The sequence below is a fragment of the Salvia hispanica genome, chromosome 4, assembly GCF_023119035.1.
Source record: "Salvia hispanica cultivar TCC Black 2014 chromosome 4, UniMelb_Shisp_WGS_1.0, whole genome shotgun sequence".
NCBI classification, from domain to species: domain Eukaryota; kingdom Viridiplantae; phylum Streptophyta; class Magnoliopsida; order Lamiales; family Lamiaceae; genus Salvia; species Salvia hispanica.
The window spans coordinates 6,937,143-6,964,903 of NC_062968.1; the positions used below are offsets into that span (position 1 = coordinate 6,937,143).

At 36.6% G+C, this 27,761-nt stretch overlaps 4 protein-coding genes across 6 annotated transcripts; 2 read left to right on the forward strand and 2 right to left on the reverse strand.

The window, feature by feature from the left end:
- Positions 1-348: 348 nt before the first annotated feature.
- LOC125224327 (transcription factor TGA2-like) lies at positions 349-4,627 on the forward strand. 3 transcript variants are annotated; one of them, XM_048127708.1, is made up of 11 exons: positions 349-448; positions 526-605; positions 700-761; positions 847-912; positions 1,167-1,238; positions 1,319-1,378; positions 3,415-3,492; positions 3,580-3,604; positions 3,675-3,952; positions 4,029-4,280; positions 4,366-4,627. In XM_048127708.1, the coding sequence occupies exons 1-11, from the start codon at positions 408-410 to the stop codon at positions 4,510-4,512; spliced, it is 1,161 nt and encodes a 386-aa protein (XP_047983665.1). In that variant the 5' UTR covers positions 349-407; the 3' UTR covers positions 4,513-4,627. The 3 variants fall into 3 exon arrangements, with proteins under 3 accessions (XP_047983665.1, XP_047983666.1, XP_047983667.1); XM_048127709.1 differs by lacking the exon at positions 1,167-1,238; XM_048127710.1 differs by lacking the exons at positions 1,167-1,238; positions 1,319-1,378.
- A 10-nt stretch (positions 4,628-4,637) lies between these two features.
- Positions 4,638-5,429, reverse strand: LOC125224328. Its single transcript, XM_048127712.1, has 2 exons — positions 5,028-5,429; positions 4,638-4,774 (listed from the first exon to the last, which is right to left on the reverse strand). The coding sequence occupies exons 1-2, from the start codon at positions 5,341-5,343 to the stop codon at positions 4,722-4,724; spliced, it is 369 nt and encodes a 122-aa protein (XP_047983669.1). The 5' UTR covers positions 5,344-5,429; the 3' UTR covers positions 4,638-4,721.
- A 2,466-nt stretch (positions 5,430-7,895) lies between these two features.
- LOC125185167 (putative late blight resistance protein homolog R1B-17) lies at positions 7,896-11,553 on the reverse strand. Its single transcript, XM_048081663.1, has 3 exons — positions 10,889-11,553; positions 8,288-10,535; positions 7,896-8,066 (listed from the first exon to the last, which is right to left on the reverse strand). The coding sequence occupies exons 1-2, from the start codon at positions 11,327-11,329 to the stop codon at positions 8,319-8,321; spliced, it is 2,658 nt and encodes an 885-aa protein (XP_047937620.1). The 5' UTR covers positions 11,330-11,553; the 3' UTR covers positions 7,896-8,066; positions 8,288-8,318.
- Positions 11,554-21,957: 10,404 nt separating this feature from the next.
- Positions 21,958-26,432, forward strand: LOC125224266 (alpha-xylosidase 1-like). The gene is made up of 3 exons (XM_048127642.1): positions 21,958-22,297; positions 22,386-23,050; positions 24,421-26,432. Exons 1-3 carry the CDS (start codon positions 22,074-22,076, stop codon positions 26,301-26,303), a joined length of 2,772 nt encoding a protein of 923 aa, XP_047983599.1. The 5' UTR covers positions 21,958-22,073; the 3' UTR covers positions 26,304-26,432.
- The last annotated feature ends 1,329 nt before the right edge of the window (positions 26,433-27,761 follow it).

Below are 27,761 nucleotides of genomic sequence, written 5' to 3' on the forward strand. Positions count from 1 at the left end.
CGTGACCATAAATATCCAAAGACATTACTATTGGACTGAATTTCTCTCTCCGTGTAACAAATTGATAATGGCCTTTATATCGAAATATGAAACCATTTTTTTTTACGAAATACGATAAAAGTCACGATAAACATTGATGTTAAAGTTGTGAAATGTGGTGTGGGGCCATTGATCCGAATGAGAGCGGATCATCATGACGCAATAATGGGGTTGTGTTAGCGCTGTATCAAAATCGCATCATCATTTCGTTATCTTGTTTCAAAAAGGAAAGGATTTTTAAAAGGATTTTTAATGCTGTCGAAATTTCCCTACTCATTTATACTCTTTTATCTCTTGGCTGTTAGTATTTGTTTCTTCTCTACATGGAGTTAGGGTAGTTGCAGAGACACACAGTGAAGGTGGGAGAGATGATGCATAACTTCAACTCTGATCCCTTTTACCTTACAAGGTCATAATAGTTATAAATCTCTTTCTTTTTATCAATATTTAATTGATATGTTTTGAGTAGAGTAAATGTGAATGCAGAAGTCATGAATTTGATTGGAATGGAAATGAGTCTGCTGGAAATGGAATCCAACACGTAGATTCCGCTGACATAACTAGTTGTACACTCATTGCACCTTTCTCTCATAAATAAATTTCAGAAATGGTACACTTTTGTTGATATTTGGATTCAATAAATATGCTACTGTATTGCAGTATTCTCGATGCACAATGGAATCAAAGCAAGCAATGCTTCTGGTAGCTTGCAATTCGGTGGAGTAAGTTTTTTTTAAATCTTTTGAAAAGACTAATTAATTCATCTATGAAATTTGTTTGGTGATAAAACGATGTTTGGTTTGTCAGAGTTTAGGGCAGTTTGAGAAGTGGGATGATCCCATTGTAGCAGATCACACTTCAAATCACAATGAGGTATAAAAATCAGGGTTTTATCTTCTTTGTTTCCTCTCATATTCTTTCGTTGATCTACTCATGATAGTATGTCGAAAGTAGTTTAGGTTTTACATGGTCATTGATTTTGTTAAATCAAGATGTTGGTTTGTTTTATTCTGGAAATGGTACAATTTCGGTATTATTTATCGTTATAATACCTTAAAATCAAAGGTTTTTTCAATTATATGGTTGTCTTTGATTAACGATTTATAGTTTGGTTTCATCTTTCTTAGCTAGCTGGAGTAGGATTGAATATTGGTGGGGATTCTAGTGGTCAATCCAATGAGAGATTTCGTAACCAAAAGGTTACTTGTTTATGAGTCTAGTTTTCATTTTATCGTTCCTATAACGAAGATTTCTAGTTATTCATTTCATCTATTTTCAGAAACTCGTGAAACTAGCTCAGAATCGGGAAGCAGCAAGGAAAAGTCGAATGAGAAAAAAAGTACTTCCTCCTATCCTATGTCACTTGATTTAAGAAAGTTAGATTTAATGGGTTAAATCTATAAGAGGGTAGGATATAGAATAAAGTAAGTGGAATTAGATCTTTTGATTTTACCCATAAGGTCATTCATATTGGATGCCCTCCCACGTCAAGTCATTATTCCCTCTTTTTCTGCAAGTTTTGATGCTCTCTCCCCACACCTCTCATATTAATTTGCATTATTATTTCACTTTAAAACTGAAATATGAGATAACATATAACTTGAAGTTATTTCATTAAAAACATAAAAAAATAAAAAATACTTAAAAACTAGTGAAATTTAAAAATATATTTATGCACTGAAGATTTATAAATTAAGAAATTCCACCATTTTTTATTAATTAAGGATTAAAAAAGAGAAATCATAAAGAAAATCAATCCTCAGTAGTTAAAAAATTAAATAATTATGAAGGCAACTATTAATAAAAAATTAAAAGAATTAATTGCATAAATACATAATTAATGGAAAATTACAGATATTCATAATCAATTGAAATAGAAATGCATAACCAATTGACATGGAACCACCACTTCTTCTTCCCCAACTTCTTCTTATTCTTCCAATGCAGCTCACCTCCTCCAACCCCCACGCCCCGTCGCGGCTTGCCAGCCCACAACAGGCGTCGGCCGATGCAGCGACTCTACCCACGCCCGTCGCTATGCCCTAGCTGATTCCTCATGTTGTCGTCGTCCTATTGTCGTCCGCCCACAATAGAGGGGGACACCTGCCGCCCTCAGCATCAAGGCCCCCTTCCATGTCTCCATTGCAAATTCTCTAATAAAAATAACTCAAGTAACTTGAGACAATCCAAAGTACAATGCAACTCAAATAACTTAAGAATTGATAGAATAACCTTTTATGTATAAATAGTGAACTCACTTGAATGATTTAGTATGATTTTTGAAAGTTTAGTCGCTTATAATATACCCACTAGTATTTTCTGTTCAAGAAATGTACTAGCTCCTTGCATGGAAAATAATCATGTTTCATAGTAGTCTTTTAGACTGTCATCAAAATTAATCTATATCTATTTCCTCCGTTCCTACTCTAAGTAGAACATTTTTTTTTTCGCCACGAGATTTTATATAGTTTTGTTTTGTGAGTTAAGTAGAGAAAATAGAGTATGAGAGAGGGAAAAAGTAGAGAAAGTAATAGTATTTCTATTTTAAGAAATGTGTCATTTAGAGTGGAACATCCCAAAAGAAAATGTGTCGCTTAGAATGAGTATTTATGATAAGTTTTTTTTCCCTAAATGGAATGTATCTCATTTTTCACTAATGGTACTTTAATCATTTTTTCTCTTTATATCTCTTACTTCGTCCGTCCCACAAAAGATGTCACACTTGTGGGACGGCACGAGATTTTAGGAGATTTTGCTTTGTGTGTTAAATGAAAAGAAAAAATATATTTTTTATATTCATGTGAGAGAGAACTTTTTTCAAAAAGAGAAATGCGATATCTTTTGTGGGACAAACAAGAAAGTGTGACATCTTTCGTGGGGCGAAGGGAGTATATTTTAGTAATAATTTTACATTAAACGTGTAATGTCTACCATCAAAACTATTTTGGTTGGACATAGAGTATGTATTTTAATCCTTCTAGAATTCGACATCAGTCCTAACTATGTGGCCCAAAACTTGATCCTCTAAACTGTAATGTAAAATTTGAATGTTATCACTGAAAATAATATTCTAGTATAACAGATAGTACTGCTTAATTTTGAGTTTTAATTACGGAAAGTAGCCAGAAAAATCGTGTGAAAATTTAATTCTTATTACTCCTACTATGCAGTATTATAAATGTATGGCCGAAAGCTTTCCAATAAACTATGAATTTTATATGTGAACGGTTGCTAAAGATATTTGTAGTAATGTCAAATTAAAATAAAAATGAAAGATTATTTATTTAATTTTTGTGTGAAAATAATAGTTGAATTAAAAACCAAAATTCAGATCCAGTTTGATAAGTTAAGTTATTTTGAATTGATTTTGGACAGGCATACGTTAAAGAGCTAGAGATGAGCCAGAAAAGGCTCTTACAACTCGATCAGGCCCTCGAAAAAGCACGTCACCAGGTATGTCTCTGTTGTTTTATTTAGAAATTTCATACTCCTATAAGATTTGCAAATATTAAAAGAAGATTGTGAAAACTGAAAATGCAGGCTGCCAAGCAGAGGCATTCGATAGGTGAGTGAAGATTACTACAAGTTTGATGTTTTGATGCGCTAGTCTGGAGTCATGAGTGGACGATTTGCAGGGCGTGATGATGCGTTCGACAGGGCTCACGCGCGCTGGCTAGGTGAACACGAGAGGCTCATGGATGAGCTGAGATCATCCTTGCTCTCCGGTGAAGGCGACGACACCACTGTGCATCTCCTGGTTGATGCGGCCATCTCTCACTACGGTGACCTTCACGGGATCAAGAGCAAGGGCGCTGGATCCGACATGTTTCATATCCTCTCTGGCACCTGGACAACTCCCGCGGAGAGGTTGCTGATGTGGCTGGGTGGATTCCGCTCCTCAGACTTGCTCAAGGTGCCGTTTCATCGTTATTGAGCTAACCAAATGTGTGAAGCTGATTAAGTAGTAACCGATTCTGAATTGAAATCAGGTGGTTGAGAAACAGATGCAGAATCTCAGCCTTAGTGAGGAGCAGTTGGTATGCATATTTAATCTGCAGAAGTCGTGCCAGCAGGCAGAGGATGCGCTCTCTCAGGGGATGGAAGCTCTGCAGCACTCGCTCACGCTCACACTCTCCTCGTCCTCCCTTGCTCGTCCCTCTTCTGGGGACGTGGTCGACTACGCGAGCCACATGGCTACTGCAATGTCGAACGTTCACACCATTCAGAGTTTCCTTAATCAGGTAGAGTAGATAGACACTCCAATCAACTCTGTATTTCATTTCAATTTCTGCAAACATCACAATCTTCACCTTTGTTTCTTCCCAGGCTGACCTTCTTAGGCTGCACACATTGCAACAGTTGCAGCGGATACTGAGCCCGTGCCAAGCTGCACGGGCTCTCCTTGCAATCAACGACTACAAGGCGAGGCTCAGAGCTCTGAGCTCCTTGTGGCTAGCGCGCCCCAAGGAATGAATCATCCATGTTTTGTTTGTTGTGAATGAAGATTAGTAATCCATTATTCAACAAGAATCCGATTGTATTGCAAAATTATAAACTCATCTATGATTTTCATATTATTGCACTCACATATATATGTTTCACTATGAAAATACAGATTAAATCCATACATATCTATTTTATCTTTACATATACTATGCTATAGTAGAAAATGATTCTGCCACTCAATTCATTCTCTCTGCTCGCTTGTGTCCCTTTCCTCTACTATTCTTCCTTCCTGCACCATCAAAACACAACAACAAATGAGGCAAGAAAATGAAACATCAAGACAAAGACAGAGACACAGACAGTGTTGGCAAATGAAACAAAAATAACTATAACTATATCTCACATCAGTGTAATGAAAAAACTGAAACCACTATATACGTCTAATGACGCAATCCTTCTATCACCAATTGGTTTTAGCTTTTAGGATGGAACCATACGGATTTCTATCAAACAGAGGCATATACAGAGGGAGACAGACATACTTGATCTGTTTTTTCTTCTAGACTGAACTCCTTGAGGTATGAAAACACCGGTCCCGTTTCCACTTCGCCACAGGTTGACGATCCATGCAGGCGCAGCAAAATCGCAGCCCTCCTTAATCCCGGGCCATCCGTGATAGCAAACGGGCTGCGGAGCGCCAATACACGGGCCTTGTTTACGGACCTCCATGGCCTTCGCCTCACAAACATCATCGTCATCGTCTTCAGCCATCAATTGCAAGACTTGCCTGCGAAGTTCGCAGTAGAAAACATCGTCATCTTCCTCCTCGAAGGGCTCCTGCATCCTGTCACAATCCATGGATGAGAAATTGCATGAAATGGAAGGATTATATAGTCGCGGGCCGGAGAAAGGGCAGTGGACAGGTCTCCAAATGGCAAAGCAATTGAGAGATATTATTACATACAGTATATTTATTTATTTGATCACATATGCCTATATTTGTAGTGTAGTGCATGTTTGGGTTTCAAATTTTCTTATTGAGATTAATTGGTAATTAATACAGAATTTGATTCTTCGCGTGTATCAGTTTTCCTTGCATTGAATATTCTGTTAATAAAGTCTTATATCGGTATTAAAAGCCTTAAACTGCTTTTAAACCCCTTGGAAATTTTTTCCCAATTGTACATTTAATTTGTGTGTATTACAATTGATGAGACGGGATGCAATACGATATCGCATGGTATTTATTTGATGGCGCAATAAACAATGTTGGTTTAGTTTATAAGGAAACCTTAAAATATGTAGTATAGAATAAACTGTCTAACTATAATAAAAGATTTTAAAATTTGTCGTGTCTAATACAACATATTCGTCCCACTAAAACAATTTAGAGATCATAACTTGGAATTCTTTTTTATTATTGTGGGTGATTTAAGTGAATAGTAGTCTTAAGCAAATCAATGAGGATTCATAAATTAAGGCGCCAAAAGGCGAGTCAATTTTGCTTTGCATTTATGGTAGAATGCTTTCCCACGTTGAATTACTATTTCCACACTTTTAAGTGACAAGTACTTCACATTTTGATTGAAAGCAAGGTAAGCAAATGATACTATTAGGACGAAAACTTATCTCAAATCGGTGAATAAATAAAGCTGGAAATAATGTATCTTCAACTCCATCAATAAAAGTCTTATGGGAAATAAAAAAAAAATAGATAAAAGTTAAAGAGGACGATATCAAAGTTTGAACATGATCCGTCCCAAGATAAGTGAGCAAAAAATTTTCGGCACAAGAATTTAGGAAATGGGGTTTTGTTAGTCAAGTAGAAAATGAATAAAGTAAGAGAGTTGATAAAGTTGAGAGAAAAAGTAAGAAAGAAAAACACCAAAAAAAGAAATGACTCACTTATTTGAGACGTTCATGAACGTGAGTCGCTTATCTTAGGACGGAGGACTACTATATTTAATTTATGGGAAAAGATAAACGTACATAATTGTACATGTACATAATATTTTAAAAAAATTTAGATTTAAGTGAATTTAATTAAAAATTAATTTTGTTATTTATTGTAATATATGTAGCAATAACAAAGAAGTGATATAGAAATTTTATGTCGAATCGTAGCATGATTTCGACTATGATTTGAATTAATATACAATATTTAGTAGAAAATATATATTTTATTAAATATACAAATATTTAAGTATAAATTTTAAATCTTTCTTGAAGTGTTGCAAAATGATTAGTATGAAATTTATTTTAAATTAATTAATGTTTATAAAATGATTTTCAATGTAAAATGTTTTAAAAAGTTCGGTTATGTACGTACGTATACATACGTTTATCACTACTCTTAATTTATATGTGAAGCGATTCTCCATCCCAAACCGCGCTTAGTTCTGTCTGACTTATAACATGTAACGACATGTGGCATTGTCAAAACTTTGGACTTGTCATATCAGATTCAAGACAAGCATAATGTGGATTTGTCCGTTTCTAGTTTCTACCAATGTTTTCCAAAAAAGATCTGACATACATAAATTATTCGACTGCCTACAATTTAATTTAAGTTTAATAGTTTTATCGATTCATAAATCTCAACTGATTTAATAATTTTTAATCCAATATTTAAACTATAATTAAACTCTAATTAATTATTAGATCACTTTTATTTAAGCAATGAACTATTTCCCTAGTGTACGGGTTTATTATAGTAAGAGAGATTTCTATTCCGCGAACTTTGTCAATACATCCTTTTAGTTCCATAACGTCTCAAAATAGCATTTGAGGTCCATAATTTTGATTTAATATCATATAAACTACTTATTCATTGCTTCGAAATTTTTTCGGGGAAGAATACTCTCAAGGTCATGAAGGTCAATTAAGTCTAATTACTCTATGTTCTAGTATAAAATATTTAATTTTTCTTTCTTTATTTTTTCTTTCCCTTAATAGGAAGTAAGTCTTCAAAACGTGAACTCGAAGAAAGAAAAAGAGAAGAAATGGATAGAAGAAAGAAAAAAAGATAAATTAAATAGTTTAACGTAAGAGAGAGTAAATCGACTGAATTGCCCTTCACAATAGTCTTGAGGCTATTTTCGCCCAAAAAAATTTAGTAAAGAAGTAACTCATATGATATTAAATCAAAGTTTATAGACCTCAAATGCTATTTTGAAACATTACGGACAAAAAATGATAAGTATATTGGAAAAGTTCACCGACCAAAAAATATGTTCTCTCTTATAGTAATAGCAAACAAAGGTATCATATTCATGGATATTAATTAGTTACTTGAGTAACTCCAATTATAATTCACTATTCAGACGATCAAAAGTTTAATTTGGTTTATAAAAAGATCCTAATTACTAACCAACGCAGGCAAAAAATTATAAAATAAAATAAAAGATGAATTGGAGTTTAGAAAATATGGAGAAAAATTTATAGCAGTAGGATCAATAAAGAGAACAAATCAAAGGAGGAGTTCAATGCATTACTGAATAATAACATGAAACACATTTCTCCCAACATCCAATAGAAGTCAAGAACTTATTAATCATCTTTCATTTGTTTGACATCCTCACCTGCAAAAATCAATGAGCCAATAACGTAAACAAACCTTAGTGCAAGAGATTTGTGAATCACTACATGATGCAAATTCAAATTTCACATTCCATATGTTATTATAAAAATTGTTATGGCCATCTCTGTTATTCTATGAAAGAACTATAGTTTTCATGATCTCAGACCTTAACTACCAATATAAACAGTTAATTGTTGCTTGAAAGTTTTTATTTTCAGTTACCTGTGAAGGAATGAGCTCATTCTAGTGACGATCATTGATCCGGAGGATAAATAGAGAGCTTCAATATGCCTAGAATCTCTTCCTTTTTCTGCTTAATGGCTCTAGCAGAAGCAGCAGCTGATGTATTTGTACAATATAGGTCAATAAACTGGAGACTCAAAATTTCTGCAAAGCCTGAGGGAAGTGACCCGAGGTAAGTGCAGTGTTTAAGGAAAAGATTTCTAAGCCTAGGGAAGTGATGAGCCGAAGCATGCCAGGTCACTAGATCGGTCCTTCCAATATGCAGAATTTTGAGAGAACGAAAGCCGCCATCATCTGGCTGCCACCAATTTCCCTTAAATGCATTATCCTTCAACTTGAGGATCTCAAGGTTTTCCAACATTCCTAGAGTCGACATCTCCTTCCAATCGAGTAAAGTATCCGAGAGAGTGAGTTTCTTGAGCTTTGTCGGGAATTTGTACCTCTGAGGAAGGCTAGTCAATCTCCCTTCTGAAGGTGGACGGGGAAACACATCATTCAACAACTTCAGATTTTCGAGATGGCTCAGTTTCCCGAGACCATCAAATAGCATGCTCCCGCCCTTGTTCTCGAGAAGTTTAGCCAACTGACCACGAATGCCTAGAACTTTCAGATTGGGAATCCTGGCAAACATGTCCTCCGTGCAACTCTCGGGCGATATGGTTGAAATGGTTTGTAGGTTCCCTATCATCAAGACATCATCTTTGCTCTTTCTTGATTTTGAGAGAGGGCGTGGCAGAGTAGTGGATGCGCTGGTTTTCACATGCCTCAACTGAATCATCTTCCATATATCCGCTTTGATTTCAAGTGTGCGCGAAGAAGTCTCAACAACTAGAGTTTGAATGTTCCAAAGGCTAGATAAGGCAGCAGGAAGAATCTTGAAGTTGCAAGAAAGTACTATATACCTCAAATGGACGAGTTGCGTGAGATCAGTGGGAAAACGCGTGAAAATGATGGAGCGGCCATCTAACACTCGGAGCAACTTAAATGCAGCAGGGATGGATGAGATGTGCTCTGGCGGTAAGATACTTTCCTCAGTCGAGAAGCACAAGAACGAACGAACTTGTGGGCCATTTGGTTTTGAGGAGATATAGTTCAAGACGCGGGAATGAATGGAAAGGCGGCGATACCTTTCTGAGGCTGGATTGGAAGACACAAAAGTGCTTTGATCAAAACGCCTTATTTCTTGGAAGAAATTCTCTTCTTGTGCTTCTTTTTTGCAGAACTCACGCAACATGTCATGAATACGACATGTTTTGAGTTTACCATTGGATCTGAACTCTCCCACCATCACCAAATTTCTATTGACAAGATCCTCCAAGTATTCCTCCGCGTAATCCTCCAGGCTCATCCCCTCCTTGTGTTGTATGAATCCTTCTGCAATCCATAAGCGAACCAATTTCCACACGGGGATTTCAAAATCCTCTGGAAACATCCCAAGGTAGATAAAACATGCTTTCAAGTGGTAAGGCAAGTCGTTGTAACTGAGAGCTATGAAACTATCCATGCGTTTCGCCTCATCCATAGCAATGTATGCATCCACACTACTGGCAACCTGCCCCCACCCGTCCATCCCTTTCTCTAGCAGAACTCCTCCAATCACAACAATTGCAAGTGGTAAACCACGGCACACATTGGCTATATGTCTTCCATCTCTCACTAATTCATCAGGGCAATTCTCTGAACCCAATGCCTTCCTCTGGAGCAACCTCCAACTCTCGTCTGGATTTAAAAACCGCAGATTATGAGGTTCTGCATTCGGATTAGCATGCTTGGCAACCTTCTTGATCCGACTAGTTATCAAGATTCTGCTCCCCTTGTTGTTCTTGGGGAAGGCAATCTTGAGATCATTCCACGCCTCCTCAGTCCACACGTCGTCCATAACAACCAAGTACTTCGATTTATCCAGGAGTTGAGAGAGCTCTCTAGCCAGATTTTCATCATTCATCTTATACATGTCGTCAGTGAGTTGCACAAAACTACTTAGAATGTTGAGGAACACTTCCTTACGACTGTAGTCTTGAGAAACATAAACCCAAGCACGCTTGTAGAATTCGTATTCGATTTTCGGATCACGATAAATCATTTTAGCCAATGTCGTCTTACCAAGCCCTGGCATACCAACGATCGAGATGACTTCCAGATCAACAGATCCTCTAGTGAGAAGATCCACCACTTTTTCTGCCTCATCTTCGAATCCCACAACATTGTCTTCTTCAACAATCGGAGCCTGTATTCAAAATGACTTAGTCAGATAAAATTGGTTCAATAAATTAATCGGATTAGAATCGTGGCTTCATGATCATAATCTTCACCAACAATGGCAAACAAAGAGTTCAGAAATCATAATCATCTATGATACATAAAAACTTGCCCACGCTCGATTCAACAAAATTAACTTATCATATCGAATTTCAGTAAATTAATCACACTAAAATGTTCAATAATCGATTCATGATCATAATCCTTCACCAACAATGGAAAACAGTTGAGAATCATGAACTAATTCAGCAAAATTATCATGTCAAATTTACAGAAAAGGTAACAAAAAACGAAGATATTTTACTCTTTTAATTACTGCACCTTTTTCTCCTTGGTTGCTCGGTCAGATCCGCCCCCAATGTGCAGAGCTTCGAATCCAAACCTCTTATTCTCGTAAATGTCCTTCACTCTCAAACGAATGGACTGAATCTTATGCGCCACGCTGTGGAGCTTCTTAGAGTAATCCATGAAATGGATGGCTTTGCCGATGTGCTTCCTTGCCTTGTGCACGGCGGCGTGGGCGACGAAGGTGTCGATTGCGTCCTCGGCCTCGTAGACGACGTTGCGGATGTGCTTGACGAGCTCCTTGAGCGTCTCGTGCTTGCTCCGCTTCTCGGTGGAGTCCTTGAGGAAGGCCTTGAACAAGGTGAGGTCGTTGTAGAGGAGCTCGACCTGATCCTTCACGTCTAGGATGAGGTTAGCGTTGTAGAGAAGCAGCTGCTTCAGATTCTCCAGAAGGAACTCCACGGCGGCGTCGGCCATCGGAGGCTTCTTCTCTCGGTGGTCAACGGTGAGAGTGGAGAAGTCGTCGTCGTCGTGGTTTCTTATCTTCCGATTTACACCAAACCTCACTCAATTCACCAAGTCTTCGTTTACTTTGGACGGCCCCACACGGCCCAAAACCATCTAAATGAATAATGGTGAAATTACACAGAAATTTAATTATGAGGTGATCCTCAGTCCTCACTGAGGTATTTCGATTAGAAAGTTGCATAGTGCCATTCAATATAACAAGTGATTGTATATGGATGAGAAATCGAGTATTCCACCTTGTGATTTGAATTAACTATTCATGAATTATTTATTAAGATTGATGTTCACGACTCTCTCTCTCCCCCTCGTCAATTACTCCCTCCGTCCCAGATAATTCGTCCCAATTTTCCATTTCGATCCGTCCCACATAATTTGTCCCACTTCACTTTTACTATTTTTGGTAGTGGATCTCATATTCCACTAAATCATTCATACTCACATTTTATTATAAAATTAATATATAAAGGTAGGATCCACATTCCACTAACTTTTTCAACCCACTTTTCATTACAATTCTTAAAACTCGTGCCCGGTCAAAGTGACCCGAATTATCCGGGACGGAGGGAGTATTTATTAAGAAGTTGGGTCACTCTTTCTTTTATACGAAAATTAAAAAATTATATTTAATGAATTAAATGATAATAAAATATAATAGGAGAGGGAAAATATATAGAAAAAATAAGAGAGAGTAAAGTAAGTGATGGAGTAAAAGGATTAGATATTTTATGACGGCGGAGTAGTTACTTTCTTATTAATAATACTCCCTCCGTCTCCCATTAAGAATCACATTTTTTCATTTCGGTCCGTCCCTAATTAAGAGTCACACTTTATTTTTACCATAAATAGTAAGTAGGTCACACATTCTACTAACTCAATTCACTCAAATTTTATTATAAAACCAATATAAAAAATGGGTCTCACATTTCACTAACTTTTTCAACCAACTTTTCTTTACATTTCTTAAAACTCGTACCCGGTCAAAGTATGATTCTTAATCGGAGACGGAGGGAGTATCATAGAACAACAAAAGTAAGAATTCTTGAATACTTAAGGGTGTGTTTGGGAACATGGAATCGGAGCTATGAAATTGGAATTGGAGCCTCCAATTCCAATTCCATTTTCGTATCACAAAAATGAATAGAATTAGAATATAATTATAATTCCAAATATTTCAATTCCATGATTTGAATTCCATATCAAAAGAAGAAAATTGGAATTCCAAAGTCATAAAATTAGATAGTTTAACAATTAACTACACACATTTCACACACTACACACACTTCACAAACTACACACACAACATACACTATACGCGCTACACAAATTTCACACATTTCCCGCACTGCACACGTTTCACACACTACACAAATTTCACACACTACACACATTATACAAATTTCACACACTTCACACACTACACACACAACACTAGGGCTGGGGAAAAATACCGAAAAAATGATATATCGCTCGTATCGTATTGAAAAATATCAAAAAATTATCGAATTTTCGATACATCGTAATTTTCGATACGATACGATATCGTATCGTAAGTTTTCGATACGATAATGATATGAATTTCCTTATATCGCGATATATCGTTTTATATCGAAAATACGATATATATCGAAAATTTTCGATATATCGATATTTTCGATATATATCGATATTTTATTTTCGATATATATAGATATATATCGAAAATTTCGATATATATCGATATTTAGCGATATATCGAATTTCGGTACGATATATCGAAATATCGATACGATAACGATATGAAATTTTTTTATATCGAAACTTTGGATACGATAACGATATGAAATTCTTTCATATCGATATTTTCGATACGATACACGATACAACGTTTTCGATACGATATATCGTATCGACCCACCCCTACACAACACACACTAAACACGCTAAATAAATTTCACACATTTCCCGCACTACACACGTTTCACACACTACACAAATTTTACACACTACACACACTACACACATTTCACACACTACACACACTACACAAATTTCACACACTACACACATTTCACATACTACATACACAACACACATTGCACACACTACACACATTTCACATATTTCACACATTTCACACACTACACACATTTCACACACAACACATATTTCACATATTTCACATATTTCACACACTACACACACTACACAAATTTCACACACTACACACACTACAAACACTACACACATTTCACATATTTCACACATTTCACACACTACACACACTACAAACACTACACACATTTCACATATTTCACACATTTCACACACTACAAACATTTCACATATTTCACACACTACACAAACTACACACATTTCACACACAACACAAATTTCACACACACAAATTTCACACACAGTACACACATTTCATATATTTCACACACTACACACACTAGCACTCACTACACACATTTCACACACTACAAACATTTCACATATTTCACACATTTCACACACTTCACACACTACACAAACTACATACATTTCACACACACCACAAATTTCACACACTACACACACCACACACCACACACATTTCACACACTACACACACTACACACATTTCACACACTGCATACACTTCACATACTACACACACTTCACACATTTCACACATTTCAATCACTACACATTTGAAGAGTATGTAGTGTGTGAAATTTGTGTAGGATGTAGTGAGTGAAGTGTGTGTAGTGTGTGAAGCGTGTGAAATATGTGTAGTGTGTGAAATGTGTGTAGTGTGTGAAATGTGTGTAGTATGTAGTGTATGAAAAGTGTGTAGTGTGTGAAATATGTGAAATGTGCGTAGTGTGTGCAATGTGTGTAGCATGTGAAATGTGTATAGTGTGTGAAATTTGTGTAGTGTGTGAAATTTGTGTAGTGTGTGAAATGTGTGTAGTGTGTAAAATATGTGAAATGTGTGAAATGTGTATAGTGTGTGAAATGTGTGTAGTGTGTGAAATATGTGAAATGTGTGTTGTGTGTGTAGTTTGTGTGGTGTGTGAAACGTGTGTAGTGTGTGAAATATGTGAAATGTGTGTTGTGTGTGTAGTGTGTGAAATGTGAAATATGTGAAATTTGTATAGTGTGTGTAGTGTGTGTAGTGAGTGAAGTGTGTGAAATGTGTGTAGTGGTGTAGTGTGTGAAATGTGTGAAATATGTGAAATGTGCGTCGTGTGTGTAGTGTGTGAAATGTGTGTAGTGTGTGTTGTGTGTGTAGTGTGTGAAATGTGTGAAGTGTGTGAAATGTGTGTTGTGTGTAGTGTGTGAAATGTGTGTATATTTATCAAACATGTCAATTTAGTTTCATATCAATTCTCATTTTTTACCAAACAATGGATTTGGAATTGAATTCCATCCAATTCCATTCCATCCCATTCAATTCCATAAAATTACAATTCCAATTTCAATTCCAATTCCAATTACGTATTCCAAACGCACCCTTATAGTATTTCATTTTGTTTCTATATTAATTTTGTTGAGTTCTTGATTTTGTCCTATAGTTGTCTTTGTCTGAGTTTTGAAACTTATTTGGAAAGTTACATCTGTTAGACTGTTACAACACAACTTATAAGCAGTCTGATTTCATTGCATTTTTTTTCTCTTTTTCATCTCTACAAATTAATTAATTAATTTTAACGAATGGAGATGGTCCAAACCAAAATGCATCTAAGTCTAAAAATGCAGCCCAAATCTTGGCTCTAGGATTAGATGATCTAATGATTAATAATTAACAAAAAACACGAAAATTAATTATTAATTAGTTTTAGGTTATTTTACGAAATTTGGATTTGATGTCATTTTTAGTTCATTTTAGGTCATTTATTATTAAAAATGACCTAAAAATACACTAACGATGACCTACATATGCTCTATGTATGGCTTTATTCTGTATTTTTATATTAAAATCTAGTTTTACATAGATAAAACCCTTTTAAGCAATAGGCAACTTTCTTGCCAAAATGACAACTCTCCTTTTATATTGCAAAAATGAAAACCCCGCACCTTGAATATAGATAAGAAAGCTGGTCCTTCACTTTATCAAGAAGCCCAACCCAACCAATCCTGCTAGGTTGGAGAAGATCTTTCTATTCACTTAAAAGTGGAGCTGGATCATTCTCATCTTTCAATGAGAGGATTTTTTCAGTAACAAGTTTGCACTTGTTAGATATTGGCTTTGGCTGGTCTCGTGAATTTTATTCGCCACCATAGCTCACATTGATAAGATAAGTCAAGCCCATAAATAAATCTTACACTTCATCTTGCCATGCCTTTTAGGAAGTGAGACACTAGTCTGTTTACCTTTAAGCATATTATCATCAACGACTTCATTTCCCCATTTTAAACTTTAAGAAAACTGAAGGGATGTACGAACATTTTTAAAAAATTTGTTGGGTATTTAGTTGTTTGTAAGGGGAGCATTACTTTACGGGGAAGTACTAATGTTATTTGTCATATATTATGCTTATTGAAATTCTTAGAACAATGCTATTTGGGTAGCCCAAACTCGGCAGGCTATGTGAGCTGGCCCAAACGGATGGTGGGTCAACCCGATGTGGATGCTTATTTGTGTTATATGGACATTAATTGAATTGACAAGAGTAAAATATTACTTTTGTGCTTACATTTTTTAAGGTTGTCCATAAAAGGTATGCACAAATGCCAAATGGTATGCAACCTTCGATGGAAATAAGTTTTAAGAAAATTATGATAATATATTACTACAAAAGAAGGGTGTTCACCTAGCATATATTTCCGAGCATGTATGTGCTCGGAATTTTCCTAGCACGTTTATATGAGGTATGCTTTCCACTAACGTTTTATGAGCACAAATTGAATATGCTCGGAAATATATCTAGCACTTGCTAGGTGCTCGGAAACAATGAGGATATTATTTCCGAATCTCACTTTTATCATTTTACTTCTTCCAATTTCTCTCCAACTCGATTTCTTCAATTTTTTCTTACATTTTTTTCATTCTTACCCTGTTATTTCTTCGAATCAAAGTAGTTTCTTTGTCAGTTGCCACCTCGCCTCATTATCTTTTTGTTATCTAAAGGTATAATTTTTATTTATTAGTTATTCTCTCTAACTTCTATGGCTAAATAATTAAAAATATTATTATATCTATTTTAATTTATATTAATTTTATACTATAGGATAGTAAAATGAATAGGTTACATTAATTTATTTTTTGATCTAATGACTAATTTATAGTGGACTTACCCATGAAAATGATAAATTAACTAATTATTCTATGCCAAATTTCTCTAGATAAGAAACTTGAGAATTTTAATAACTTCGAAATAGTTTTTTTTCTCTAAGTAATGGCCTTAACTTAAAAGTGTAACGCTTTTATTCAAGTGCTAACGTATCATGTGCACTTCATTATAATTTTGATGATCAATAGTATAATTTTTATTTGCTAATTATTTTCTCTAAATTCATTGTTAATTTATTGAATATATTATTTTATTTGTTTTGATTTATATCAATTTCATACTACAGGATAGTGAAATGGATAAAGTTCCAGGTTGAGAGTGGATGTATGCGACAAATTATCCTACCGGAGAATTCAATCGTAATTTTATCGATGAGTTAGATGTCTTTATAAATTTTGTAGTGTTATATCCCTCTAAAATGGATACTTCGAAAATTAGATGTCCATGTGCATGTTACAAATATTTTTCTACTGATACGGTGAAAGAGCACCTTGTGAAAAGGAGGTTTACTCCAAATTACTATGATTGGAGATTTCATTAAGACGTTGAAGCGTCGTCCAGTTCAATACCACTTTATTGAACGATTAAAAGATAGAAACATATTCCACTTTTTCAAGCAATGCCTAATCACAGTCGTTGATTACTTAATCTGACACAAGTTTAGTCCAAAAAATAAGCTAAATTATTACTTCCTCCGTCCTCCAAAATTCGTTCACTATTTGACTCGGCATGGGTATTAAGAAATGTAATAGAAATTAGGTTGAAAAAGTTAGTGGTAAGTGGATCCTACTTTTATATATTAGTTTTAAAATAAAATGTGAGGGATAATGAGTTAGTGGGATGTGGGTTCCACTACTAAAAATGGTAAAAGTGAAAGGTGACAAATTATTAGGGACAGACATAAAAGGAAATAAGTGACAAATTTTCAGAGACAGAAAGGGGGAGTAATTTATTTGTGACGTTGGTATTATTAACTGTACGTTTGTGTTAACCAACAATATGAACTCATATATTGATCTACTAATATATTTATGGGTCATGTAACATGTTTATATGTTATATAGTTTTTGTGTAACTAAATAGCTAAGAGTTAAAAAAATATGTTGCCTCAATATCAATATCAGATAATGATTTTTATTACTAAGACTTTTTTTCTTATCAAACACTTCCTCTATCCGCGAATAGGAGTCCCGGGTTTCTATTTTAGTCCGCGAATAGAAGTCCCGGTTCACTTTTACCATAAACGATAATAGGGTCTCACCTTTTACTAACTCATTCACACACATTTCATTTTAAACTAATATATACAAGTGGGATCCCTATACCACTAACTTTTCTTAACATTTCTTAAAACCCGTGCCGCCCATAAATGGGACTCCTAATGGCGGACGGAGGGAGTAATGCGTTAGGACACTGAATTGTTAGATGTATAGTCCAAATTATAGTCCGGGCTATAGTCCGCCCACTGCAGACACTTGGACTATAGTTTTCTATTTTTTATTTTTTTATCTTATTTTCCATTCTATAAATACATCACTTTATTTCTCACACTTTCTAATCTCTTTTCCCAATCCACTTCTCATCGAAAAAATTTGATCATGTAACCGTTGACATTATATAGTTTTTTAGTATTTCGCGTTATACTTTTTCAGCTTTTTAATAAAACAAAGATTTTCATATTGTAGTCTTAAATTAGTGTATATTTTATTTTTTTATTATATTTAAAAACAAAAAAAAAATTAAAAATAAATACAAAATGGTTGCTAAAGATAGGGCGGGCTATAGTTTGCCCAGTGCAGGCGAAGAGGTAGGACTATAAAATACTGACATGGAGGACTATAAAATGGTATGGGGAAGGCTGTGGGAATAATCCGCCCCATTATGGATGCTCTTAGTGGCTAATTAAGCCCTGCCATTTACTGTATTGTACTCTCTCCGTCCCACTTTAGGAGTCCCGGTTTACTACTTTTGGGTGTCCCACTTTAGGAGCCCCGGTTAGAATATTCCATAATTGGTAATAGGCCCCACAATCCACTTATTTTTTTTCCACTCACATTTTATTATAAAACTAATATATAAAAGTAGGACCCACATTCCACTATCTCTTTTCACCAACTTTCCTTTATAGGAGTATTTCTTAAAACATGTGCCGAACTCAACGGGGACTCCTAAAGTAGGACGGAAGGAGTAATATTTTTAGATTTTTTTATTTTCATAGAGTAATCATATTCCACCAATCAAGTTCACAAGGATTCCAAATGATTTTTCCACATCGATTCAATTTTAGCAAATAGCCAAATATATTCAAATGTGAAAATACAAACTTGGTGTATTTTTTGCGATTATAAATAACATATTGATGCGAGCGAGCTTACTTATCCAGTTATCCTTTCTTTTATGTTGAGTGTGTGGACACATTACTTCACAACTCTCTTTTCCCTACTGATCTACTAACTATAGTAAATCCATTTTAATTAGAATCTCTAATTAACTACAAGATGTAGGCGTGACAAATAAGCTAAGAAGAGTATCAAATTAAATTCTTAGCGTATTCAGCTTCAATCGGTAGAAGAAGTGGTAGTGTAAGAGCAGACACAAACTGACGCTGAAAATGGCAATTAAATGAATTCAGCATATATTTCAGCAACTGTTGCATTTTCAACTACCAATAATTGATTGCATTACTCTAACTTTTATTGGAAAGGAAGCATGCAAAACTAACTAAGAGCATCCACGATGTGTTCGTGTGAGTTAGTTCAATTAAGAGCATCCACAATGTGTCTATATGAGTTGGTCAAGCGGTAGAGACCAAAAGTCTCAGATTCGAGTTCTCTGTTGCGCTACCTTTAAATTTAAAGTTATTTAACCATCCAATAAAAAAGAGCATCCACAATGGGGCGCCCTCATCCACCTGCAGTGGAACACCCTATAGCTTTAACTACTACTCCCTCCGTCCCGCTTTAGCAGTCCCATTGACTTTTTTGCACTTATTTTGTAAAAATGATAATAAATAATTAAAGTGGAGAAATAATAAAGTAAAAAAGAGAATAATATAGAGAAGAGTCTTATCTACATTATTCTCTTTTTTAAAGTTATTTAACCATCCAATAAAAAAGAGCATCCACAATGGGGCGCCCTCATCCACCTGCAGTGGAACACCCTATAGCTTTAACTACTACTCCCTCCGTCCCGCTTTAGCAGTCCCATTGACTTTTTTGCACTTATTTTGTAAAAATGATAATAAATAATTAAAGTGGAGAAATAATAAAGTAAAAAAGAGAATAATATAGAGAAGAGTCTTATCTACATTATTCTCTTTTTTACTTTATTATTTCTCCACTCTAACTATTTATTATCATTTTCACAAAACGAGTGCAGAAAAGTCAATGGGACTGCTAAAGCGGGACGGATGGAGTAGTATTTTGTATTTTTTTTTTTATGTTTGCAAATATATCAATTAGCAACATAAATATAAAAACACAACAAATAAAAGGCACACCCTATTGTCAATATTTATTTTTTATATTTTATATTTTATGTTTGCTAATACGGAAAATCGCCGGAATTCATTCTTGAATTTAGAGAGAAATTGGAGTGAAAGGTGTGAAATGAAGTAAAAAATATTGGTGATATATATAGAAGAAAATATATAAAAAAAAAATTAGTAAAGAAAAGGAAAATGCATTGCATCGTCAGGACCCCCGCAATGGGTGGAGGATGCAAAAATCGGCTGATCGTCCGCGGACGCGGAGGAAGGAGAGCGCATCGTCCGCCCACCTGCAGTGGTGGACGATTGGGGGGAGGATGCTTCGGGCGGGCTATCCTCCGCCCCATTGTGGATGTTCTGAGTACGAAGTAATGTAACATAACTTGTAAAATGGTGCTCAGATCGTGGAATTTATTACTTATGTAACTCAAATACCATGCATAAGACAATATTTAAAATAATTATTATAATGGTGCTGAGATCGTGTTCATGCTCGGAGGATCTTGAACACAAATCGTCAAGAATCATCATTGATTGAGGTTGCAGTATTTTTACATTTCCATAAAACTCGTAGTATTGTAAATTGTAATTGTACTACTACTTGTAAGGTTGAAGCTAAATATACGTGGACAGATATGTTTTTTACATGGAGTATTACTTTTATCATCAAATTTTCAAAGAAATCAGAATCAAGCGTCTATGTTAAAGGTTGGACAGTCCATGCAGTTTGAGTTGTAGCCTGCACTTTTCCGTTCTTCACGAAACCAAATGGAAGACGGCCTCAATATACGCCTGTAAATACATTCAATAAAACTAAAATATTAGAATAAAATCAAAATTATGTAGTTTTGAACTCTGCTATGGCCCATGGCCGTCGACTTCGAGTGAAAAAGAAATTGCATTAAATCTCAAAAACCATGATCACAATACTAAATAAAATAAAAAATAGTATACTTCCTCCTCCGTCCGCAACTAATTGAGCTCTTTTAACTATGACACTGATTTTAACAAATATAGTAAACAGTAGATTGAAATTAGTAGAATAAATTAGTAGAATGTGGATCATACTTTTATATGATAGTTTTATAATAATAAAATATAATTATAATAAGTTAGTGGTATCTGGGATTTATTACTAAAAGTAGTCTAAACTAAGGGTGTCAATTAATTATAGACAGACAAAAAAAGAAAATTGATATCAAATTAATCGTGGACATAGAGAGGACTAACCAATGTCCCTAATCAATAAATCAAGGGTCGATACACGAAAAAGGGGCACCAAATCCAATCATTCTTAAATAATACTCCCTCCATTCCACTATAATTGAGACGTTCCTTTTTGCATGAGTTTAAAAAAAAATGTTTATTGTGTAAAATGGAGGGAGAGAAAAGTTATAGAGGAAATATTAGATAGAATAAAATTAAAAAAAAAATGAATAAAATAGAGAGAATGAAATAGGAAAAAAAAAAATTGGATTGATTATTACCATATAGGAAAATTACTCAAAAACAACTCAACTATGTTAGAAGAGTACTACTGTTACTACTCCATGTGATGAACATAGTTAGTATCTCTTTTCATTTTAGTTCATTTTAAAAATTAATCTATATCTAAATTCTAATGAGACTGCATTAGAAACCTTAGCCATTACATGCGACTGCATATGGCCTCAATAGCTACAAAAGACAACATTTCATGCCTTCCTTAAATCAATTAAACACTGTTATCAATCATGATATTATTCCAGAAAACTCGCAGCCAAAAAATGCTCCGATAAAACCAAATAAAAAACACAAGTCACATGTAAACGAAGGCATTCTTCTTCAAATCACGCCAAACTCTACTCATCCACGCCATCACATGACTAATCCATCCATACCTACGCATTCATGCCATCCTCGCCCTATATAAACCCTACACACTTTCCACCATATCCACACCACCAAAATGTCCATCTCCTTCACGTCTTCCTCTGCAATTCCAACATTTTTGCTGATATTCTTACTCAGTTCAGCCATAGCTGATGATACAGTTCCGAAAAAAATTGGTAATGGCTACCGCTTGGTTTCCATCCAAAAATCCTCCAATGGTGGCCTCGTCGGCTTACTTCAGCTCAAACAGGAAAACAACATCTACGGCGCCGATATCCCCCAACTTAAGCTCTCCGTCAAGTAAAGCTTTCTAATTAATCAATCATTCCTACTCAATTTCGATTTTCGTCGGATTTATGAGCTAATTAATTAATTACGATTTCGACAGGCACGAGAGTGGTAGCCGTTTGAGAGTCCACATCACCGACGCGGAGAAGCAGAGGTGGGAGGTTCCGTACAATCTGCTGCCGCGGGAGAAGCCGCCGGCGCTCGGCCGCGGGAGGAAGCTGGAGGCGTCGGAATACGCGGGAAAGGAGCTTATCTTCGCGTACACTAGCGATCCGTTCAGCTTCTCCGTTTCACGCAGATCCAACGGCCAGATTCTGTTCGACTCACGCGCGGAAGCATCCGATCCGTACAGCGATTTGGTGTTCAAAGAGCAGTATCTAGAAATATCGACGAAATTGCCGAGTAACGGTTCGCTGTATGGACTGGGGGAGAACACGCAGCCGCACGGGATTAAGCTGTACCCTAACGATCCGTACACTCTGTACACCACGGATGTATCGGCGATTAATCTGAATGTGGATTTGTACGGGTCCCACCCGGTGTATATGGAGGTGAGGAATGATGGTGGAGAAGCGAGCGCTCACGCGGTTCTGCTGCTCAACAGTAACGGGATGGATGTTTTCTACAGGGGAGATTCGTTGACGTATAAGGTAATTGGGGGTGTTTTCGACCTTTACTTCTTCTCTGGCCCCACGCCACTCGCCGTCGTCGATCAGTACACCGCCTTTGTTGGCCGCCCGGCGCCTATGCCCTACTGGGCTTTCGGTCAGTGTTTTTTTGTCCCGTCTCTGTTTTTTGTTCATCGCGTCTTTAATTTAGTCAGTAAATTACTCCCTCAAATCCCTATTAAATAATCTCATACTCCTATTTCGTGTTTGGACTAATACAACAAATGTCCCAATTTTACTTTTTAGTACTCCTTCCATCCCACAAAGATTGTCCCACTTTGACCGGACACGAGTTTTAATAAATGTAATGAAAAGTAAGTTGAAAAAGTTAGTGGAATGTGGATCCTACTTTTATATATTAGTTTTATAATAAAATGTGAGTAGGAATAGGTTAGTGGAATATGAGGCCCACTACCTAAAATGGTAAAAAGTGAAATGAGACAAACTTTGTGGGACGTCCCGAAATAGAAAAATGGGACAATCTTTGTGGGACGGAGGGAGTACTATTTTTCATAATGTACCTATAATACACTTAATCTAGTCTCACTTATATTTTATTAGTATAACCGTATAAGATTAATACTCCTCCATCCCATTAAATTGACTCATTTCTTTTTCGCACATATTCTGAGAAAATGATAGTAGTAAATAGTTAACGTGGAGAAAAAGTAAATTAAGATAGAGAATACTCCATATAGTTAGAGTCTCTTCTACATTATTGTCGCTCTTGATTTAATTTCTCTCAACTTTAACTATTTATTGTCATTTTTCTAAAACAAGTGCGAAAAAAGAAAAAAAGTCGTCTTAACTGTAACAGAGGGAGTATATAAAAGTAGAATCTACTCTACTTATTTTTACCAATAAAAATAAACAATTTCTTAAAATTCATATCGGTCAAAATATGAGATATTTAGCCAAATATTCGTTAGACCTTAGCTAAACATGACCAGTAGAAGTTAGTACCGCAATTTGAGTATTACCTCTCTTAATAAGTAGAACGATTGGAACAAATTTTTTTTATAAGTAACCACTAATTACTTATCTGTCTCCAAAGTTTGCGTGGGATGGTTTCAGGATTGAATACAGTCAATGACAAATATGTACACATGATTTAAGTTAGAGAACTGCTTACTCTTTTTTGGTCAATTACATAAATGTCATGATGCTTCCAAAATTTATTTATTTTTCTCCAGTTTCTATATCATGCATATTTTCATCTCTTCAATCTTTTTAATGTAATTTATCACTTTTCAATCATCTGAGCATCGTTTTCTAGATGATGTTTTTTGAAATAAAAATGCTAATTTAATATGAGTATGAATGTATGATTGAACCTAGAAAAATCAAACATTTATATATTGAACGCACGGGCTTAGCCTACATATTCATTGATGCCAAAGAAGTCAGACTCAGCCAGCTTTGGTCCAGGTTTATATGGCAAACTATTTATTAGTCCGATCTATACAGGTTTCCATCAATGCAGATGGGGATACCACAACTTATCAGTTGTGGAAGACGTCGTCGACAGCTACAAGAGAGCGAAGATCCCACTCGACGTGATATGGAACGATGACGATCACATGGACGGACACAAGGACTTCACTCTCAACCCTCAAAACTACCCCCGTCCCAAGCTTCTTGCTTTTTTGGAAAAGATCCATGCCCAAGGCATGAAGTATATTGTCATCATAGACCCTGGGATCGGCGTCAACACCACCTATGGCGTCTACCAGCGCGGCCTTGCCAGCGACGTCTTCATCAAGTACCACGGCCAGCCCTTCCTCGCCCAAGTCTGGCCCGGAGCTGTCAACTTCCCTGACTTCCTCAACCCAAAGACAGTCCAGTGGTGGGGCGATGAAGTCCGTCGTTTCCACGAGCTTGTTCCTGTTGACGGCCTTTGGATTGACATGAATGAGGCCTCCAACTTCTGCAACGGCCTGTGCACCATCCCACACGACAGGATCTGCCCCAACGGGACAGGACCGGGCTGGGAGTGTTGCCTCGACTGCAAGAACATCACCTCCACAAGGTGGGACGACCCGCCCTACAAGATCAATGCATCGGGTATACAAGCACCTATAGGCTACAAGACCATCGCAACGAGTGCTTATCACTACAATGGTGTGTTGGAGTACGATGCTCACAGTTTGTACGGGTTCTCACAGTCGATCGCCACCCACAAGGCGCTGCAGGGGCTGCAGGGGAAGCGCCCGTTCATTTTATCGCGCTCCACCTACGTCGGTTCAGGGAAGTACGCGGCACATTGGACAGGGGATAACAAGGGGACATGGGAGGATTTGAAGTACTCAATCTCCACAATGCTCAACTTTGGCATATTTGGTGTTCCAATGGTGGGGTCAGACATCTGTGGATTCTACCCTGCTCCAACGGAGGAGCTCTGCAATCGCTGGATCGAGCTCGGGGCATTCTACCCCTTCTCAAGAGATCATGCAAACTTCTACTCTCCTAGACAAGAGCTTTACCAGTGGGAGTCAGTTGCAGAGTCAGCAAGAAACGCTTTAGGCATGAGGTACAAGCTTCTGCCTTATCTCTACACGCTCAGCTACGAGGCTCACACCACGGGCGCGCCCATCGCCCGTCCATTGTTCTTCACCTTCCCAAACGAGGCCAAACTATACGATCTAAGCACCCAATTCCTTCTTGGGAGCAATGTGATGGTGTCCCCTGTTCTTGAACCAAACAAGACGACGGTCGAGGCAGTGTTCCCTCCAGGCAGCTGGTACGACATGTTCGATCTTGCAAAGGTGATAGCGTCGAAAGACTTGAGCCCCGTGGTGCTGGATGCGCCGCTACATACTATCAACGTGCATTTGTATGAAAACGCCATAATCCCAATGCAGCAGGGAGGGTTGATATCTAAGGAAGCAAGAACCACGCCTTTCACACTAGTTGTTGCCTTCCCGCTCGGGGCCAAGAAAAGCAAGTGCGAGGGGAGGCTCTTCCTCGACGACGACGAGCTGCCAGAGATGAAGGTGGCGGCAGGGACATCGACCTATGTAGAGCTGTATGCCAAGGTGAGTAATGGCAAGGTAAAGGTGTGGTCCAAGGTTCGAGAAGGCGAGTTCGCGGTAGATAAGGGTTTGATTGTGGGGAAAGTGGTTGTGCTTGGGTTACAGGGGAGCGCTGCTAGTAGCGCCGTTGAAGTTGAGGTGGAAGGGAGGGCGGTGGCGGATGCTTCTGCAGCGGAGGTGAGCACATTGGAGCATCGGATGGCGATGGAGGCAGAAGCAGTGGGGGAGAGGAAGCATGTTATGGTGGAGATCGGAGGGTTGGAGCTGCCTGTAGGGAAGAAGTTTAGTATGACATGGAAGATGAGAATCAAAGGCTGAGGATTCATTCTTAGTATGTAATTGCAATTAATTTATCTCTAATTTGTTATGCTGTAGATCTACTGATACTGAGTGGGGAATTTAGGTTGTCAATGGTGAGGAGATGAAGGTGGAACATTTTACATTTCACTCCATTCAATCGCTTCAACACTTGATGAGATTTGCCTAATATGTTTATTATGCATAAATAAAGAGTGGAAAATGAGATAATATGTTTATTATGCATAAATAAAGATTGGAAAATGAGATTTGGGATTGTTATAAAATGCAAACTTATTCATGAATAAAGATTGGAATCGAATGAAGTTGCCTAAATTGTTTGTTATGTAAGATTTGGTGACATCTCTGCGAATCTGACAAAGAAATTGGAACTATGTGTAAGTAATCGACCCACTAAAGTTTCAACCTTATACTCCATTTAATATACCACATAGTTTTGCAAGTGATTGTCTATAAATAATTAAATCATTTTCCTACTTTGCTTGTGGAAAATATAATGTAATGCAGTCATAAATTTTAGTGGATCGTGATAAAAATTCTACATAAATAGTACTTCCTCTGTCACAACGTATTTGAGTCATATTTCCTTTTGGATTATTCTAATGTAATTGAATGATTTCTTCTTCTTTTTTTAAGAAAAAACTCTATCTTTTCTTATACTTAACTATGTCTTTATCTATCTACTTTACTCTCTCCACATTAACTTTTACTACATATGTCAATTTCTTAAAGAGTAAAGGCCAAAATTGGTCCTGAACATATAATCATTTTACCTTTTTGGTCCTAAACATTATCTTTTGGATTTTTTTGGTCCTGAACATATGGAAATTTGATCATTTTGGTCCTCCGTCAACATTTCCGTTAAAAACTAACGGTCAACGGGTTTAATCCCGATTTTGACCAAATTAAATTTTTAATTCTGATTTTTTACTCCCTAATTAATTCTTTAATTATTTTAATAAATATATTCTTTTAAAATTAGAGAATCCCAAGGCGAACCCCTTTCTCTCTCCCCACCCTTATTTCTTCCGATTCTAGAAACGGCGAACCTGTCGACTTCTTCTCCCCAGCTCCCGTCGCCCTCACACCGGCGACTGCTGGAGGCAGATTACTACTCCCTCCATTACATCGGTCAAACTCTCTCTCTCTTAACCTCTCCTCTTCACCCACAAGAGCAAATCCCCAATTCTGTCGACACAACCGAGAAGACTCCAAACCTACCGATGTCGTCACCGAATCCTCACCCCTCGCTGGAATCGCTCTAAGCCGTAAAAATACGATTGATTCATCAAAAATTCAGAAATTGCATTTTCAACTATGGATTCGTCTCCAATTTTATTTATTAGACTTTACCACCAAAATCCCCAAATTTAACTAAAAGAAGAGAAATCAGGAACAACAGTAGGCACAAAAAATACGATTTTTATTAAATTCACAGAGACGATCAGAGAGAAAAAC

What these genes read in the sequence shown, in the direction of transcription:
- LOC125224327 (XM_048127708.1), top strand. Translation starts at nt 408, where the DNA reads ATGATGCATAACTTCAACTCTGATCCCTTTTACCTTACAAG. An exon ending in GTAGCTTGCAATTCGGTGGA is followed by an intron (nt 762 to 846) that starts GTAAGTTTTTTT and finishes TTGGTTTGTCAG; the next exon opens with AGTTTAGGGCAGTTTGAGAA. An exon ending in AGAGATTTCGTAACCAAAAG is followed by an intron (nt 1,239 to 1,318) that starts GTTACTTGTTTA and finishes ATCTATTTTCAG; the next exon opens with AAACTCGTGAAACTAGCTCA.
- LOC125185167 (XM_048081663.1), bottom strand. Translation starts at nt 11,329, where the DNA reads ATGGCCGACGCCGCCGTGGAGTTCCTTCTGGAGAATCTGAAGCAGCTG. An exon ending in GAGCAACCAAGGAGAAAAAG is followed by an intron (nt 10,536 to 10,888) that starts GTGCAGTAATTA and finishes TTTTGAATACAG; the next exon opens with GCTCCGATTGTTGAAGAAGA.
- LOC125224266 (XM_048127642.1), top strand. Translation starts at nt 22,074, where the DNA reads ATGTCCATCTCCTTCACGTCTTCCTCTGCAATTCCAACATTTTTGCTG. An exon ending in CAACTTAAGCTCTCCGTCAA is followed by an intron (nt 22,298 to 22,385) that starts GTAAAGCTTTCT and finishes CGATTTCGACAG; the next exon opens with GCACGAGAGTGGTAGCCGTT. An exon ending in TATGCCCTACTGGGCTTTCG is followed by an intron (nt 23,051 to 24,420) that starts GTCAGTGTTTTT and finishes CGATCTATACAG; the next exon opens with GTTTCCATCAATGCAGATGG.
- LOC125224328 (XM_048127712.1), bottom strand. Translation starts at nt 5,343, where the DNA reads ATGGATTGTGACAGGATGCAGGAGCCCTTCGAGGAGGAAGATGACGAT. An exon ending in TAGAAGAAAAAACAGATCAA is followed by an intron (nt 4,775 to 5,027) that starts GTATGTCTGTCT and finishes TTGATGGTGCAG; the next exon opens with GAAGGAAGAATAGTAGAGGA.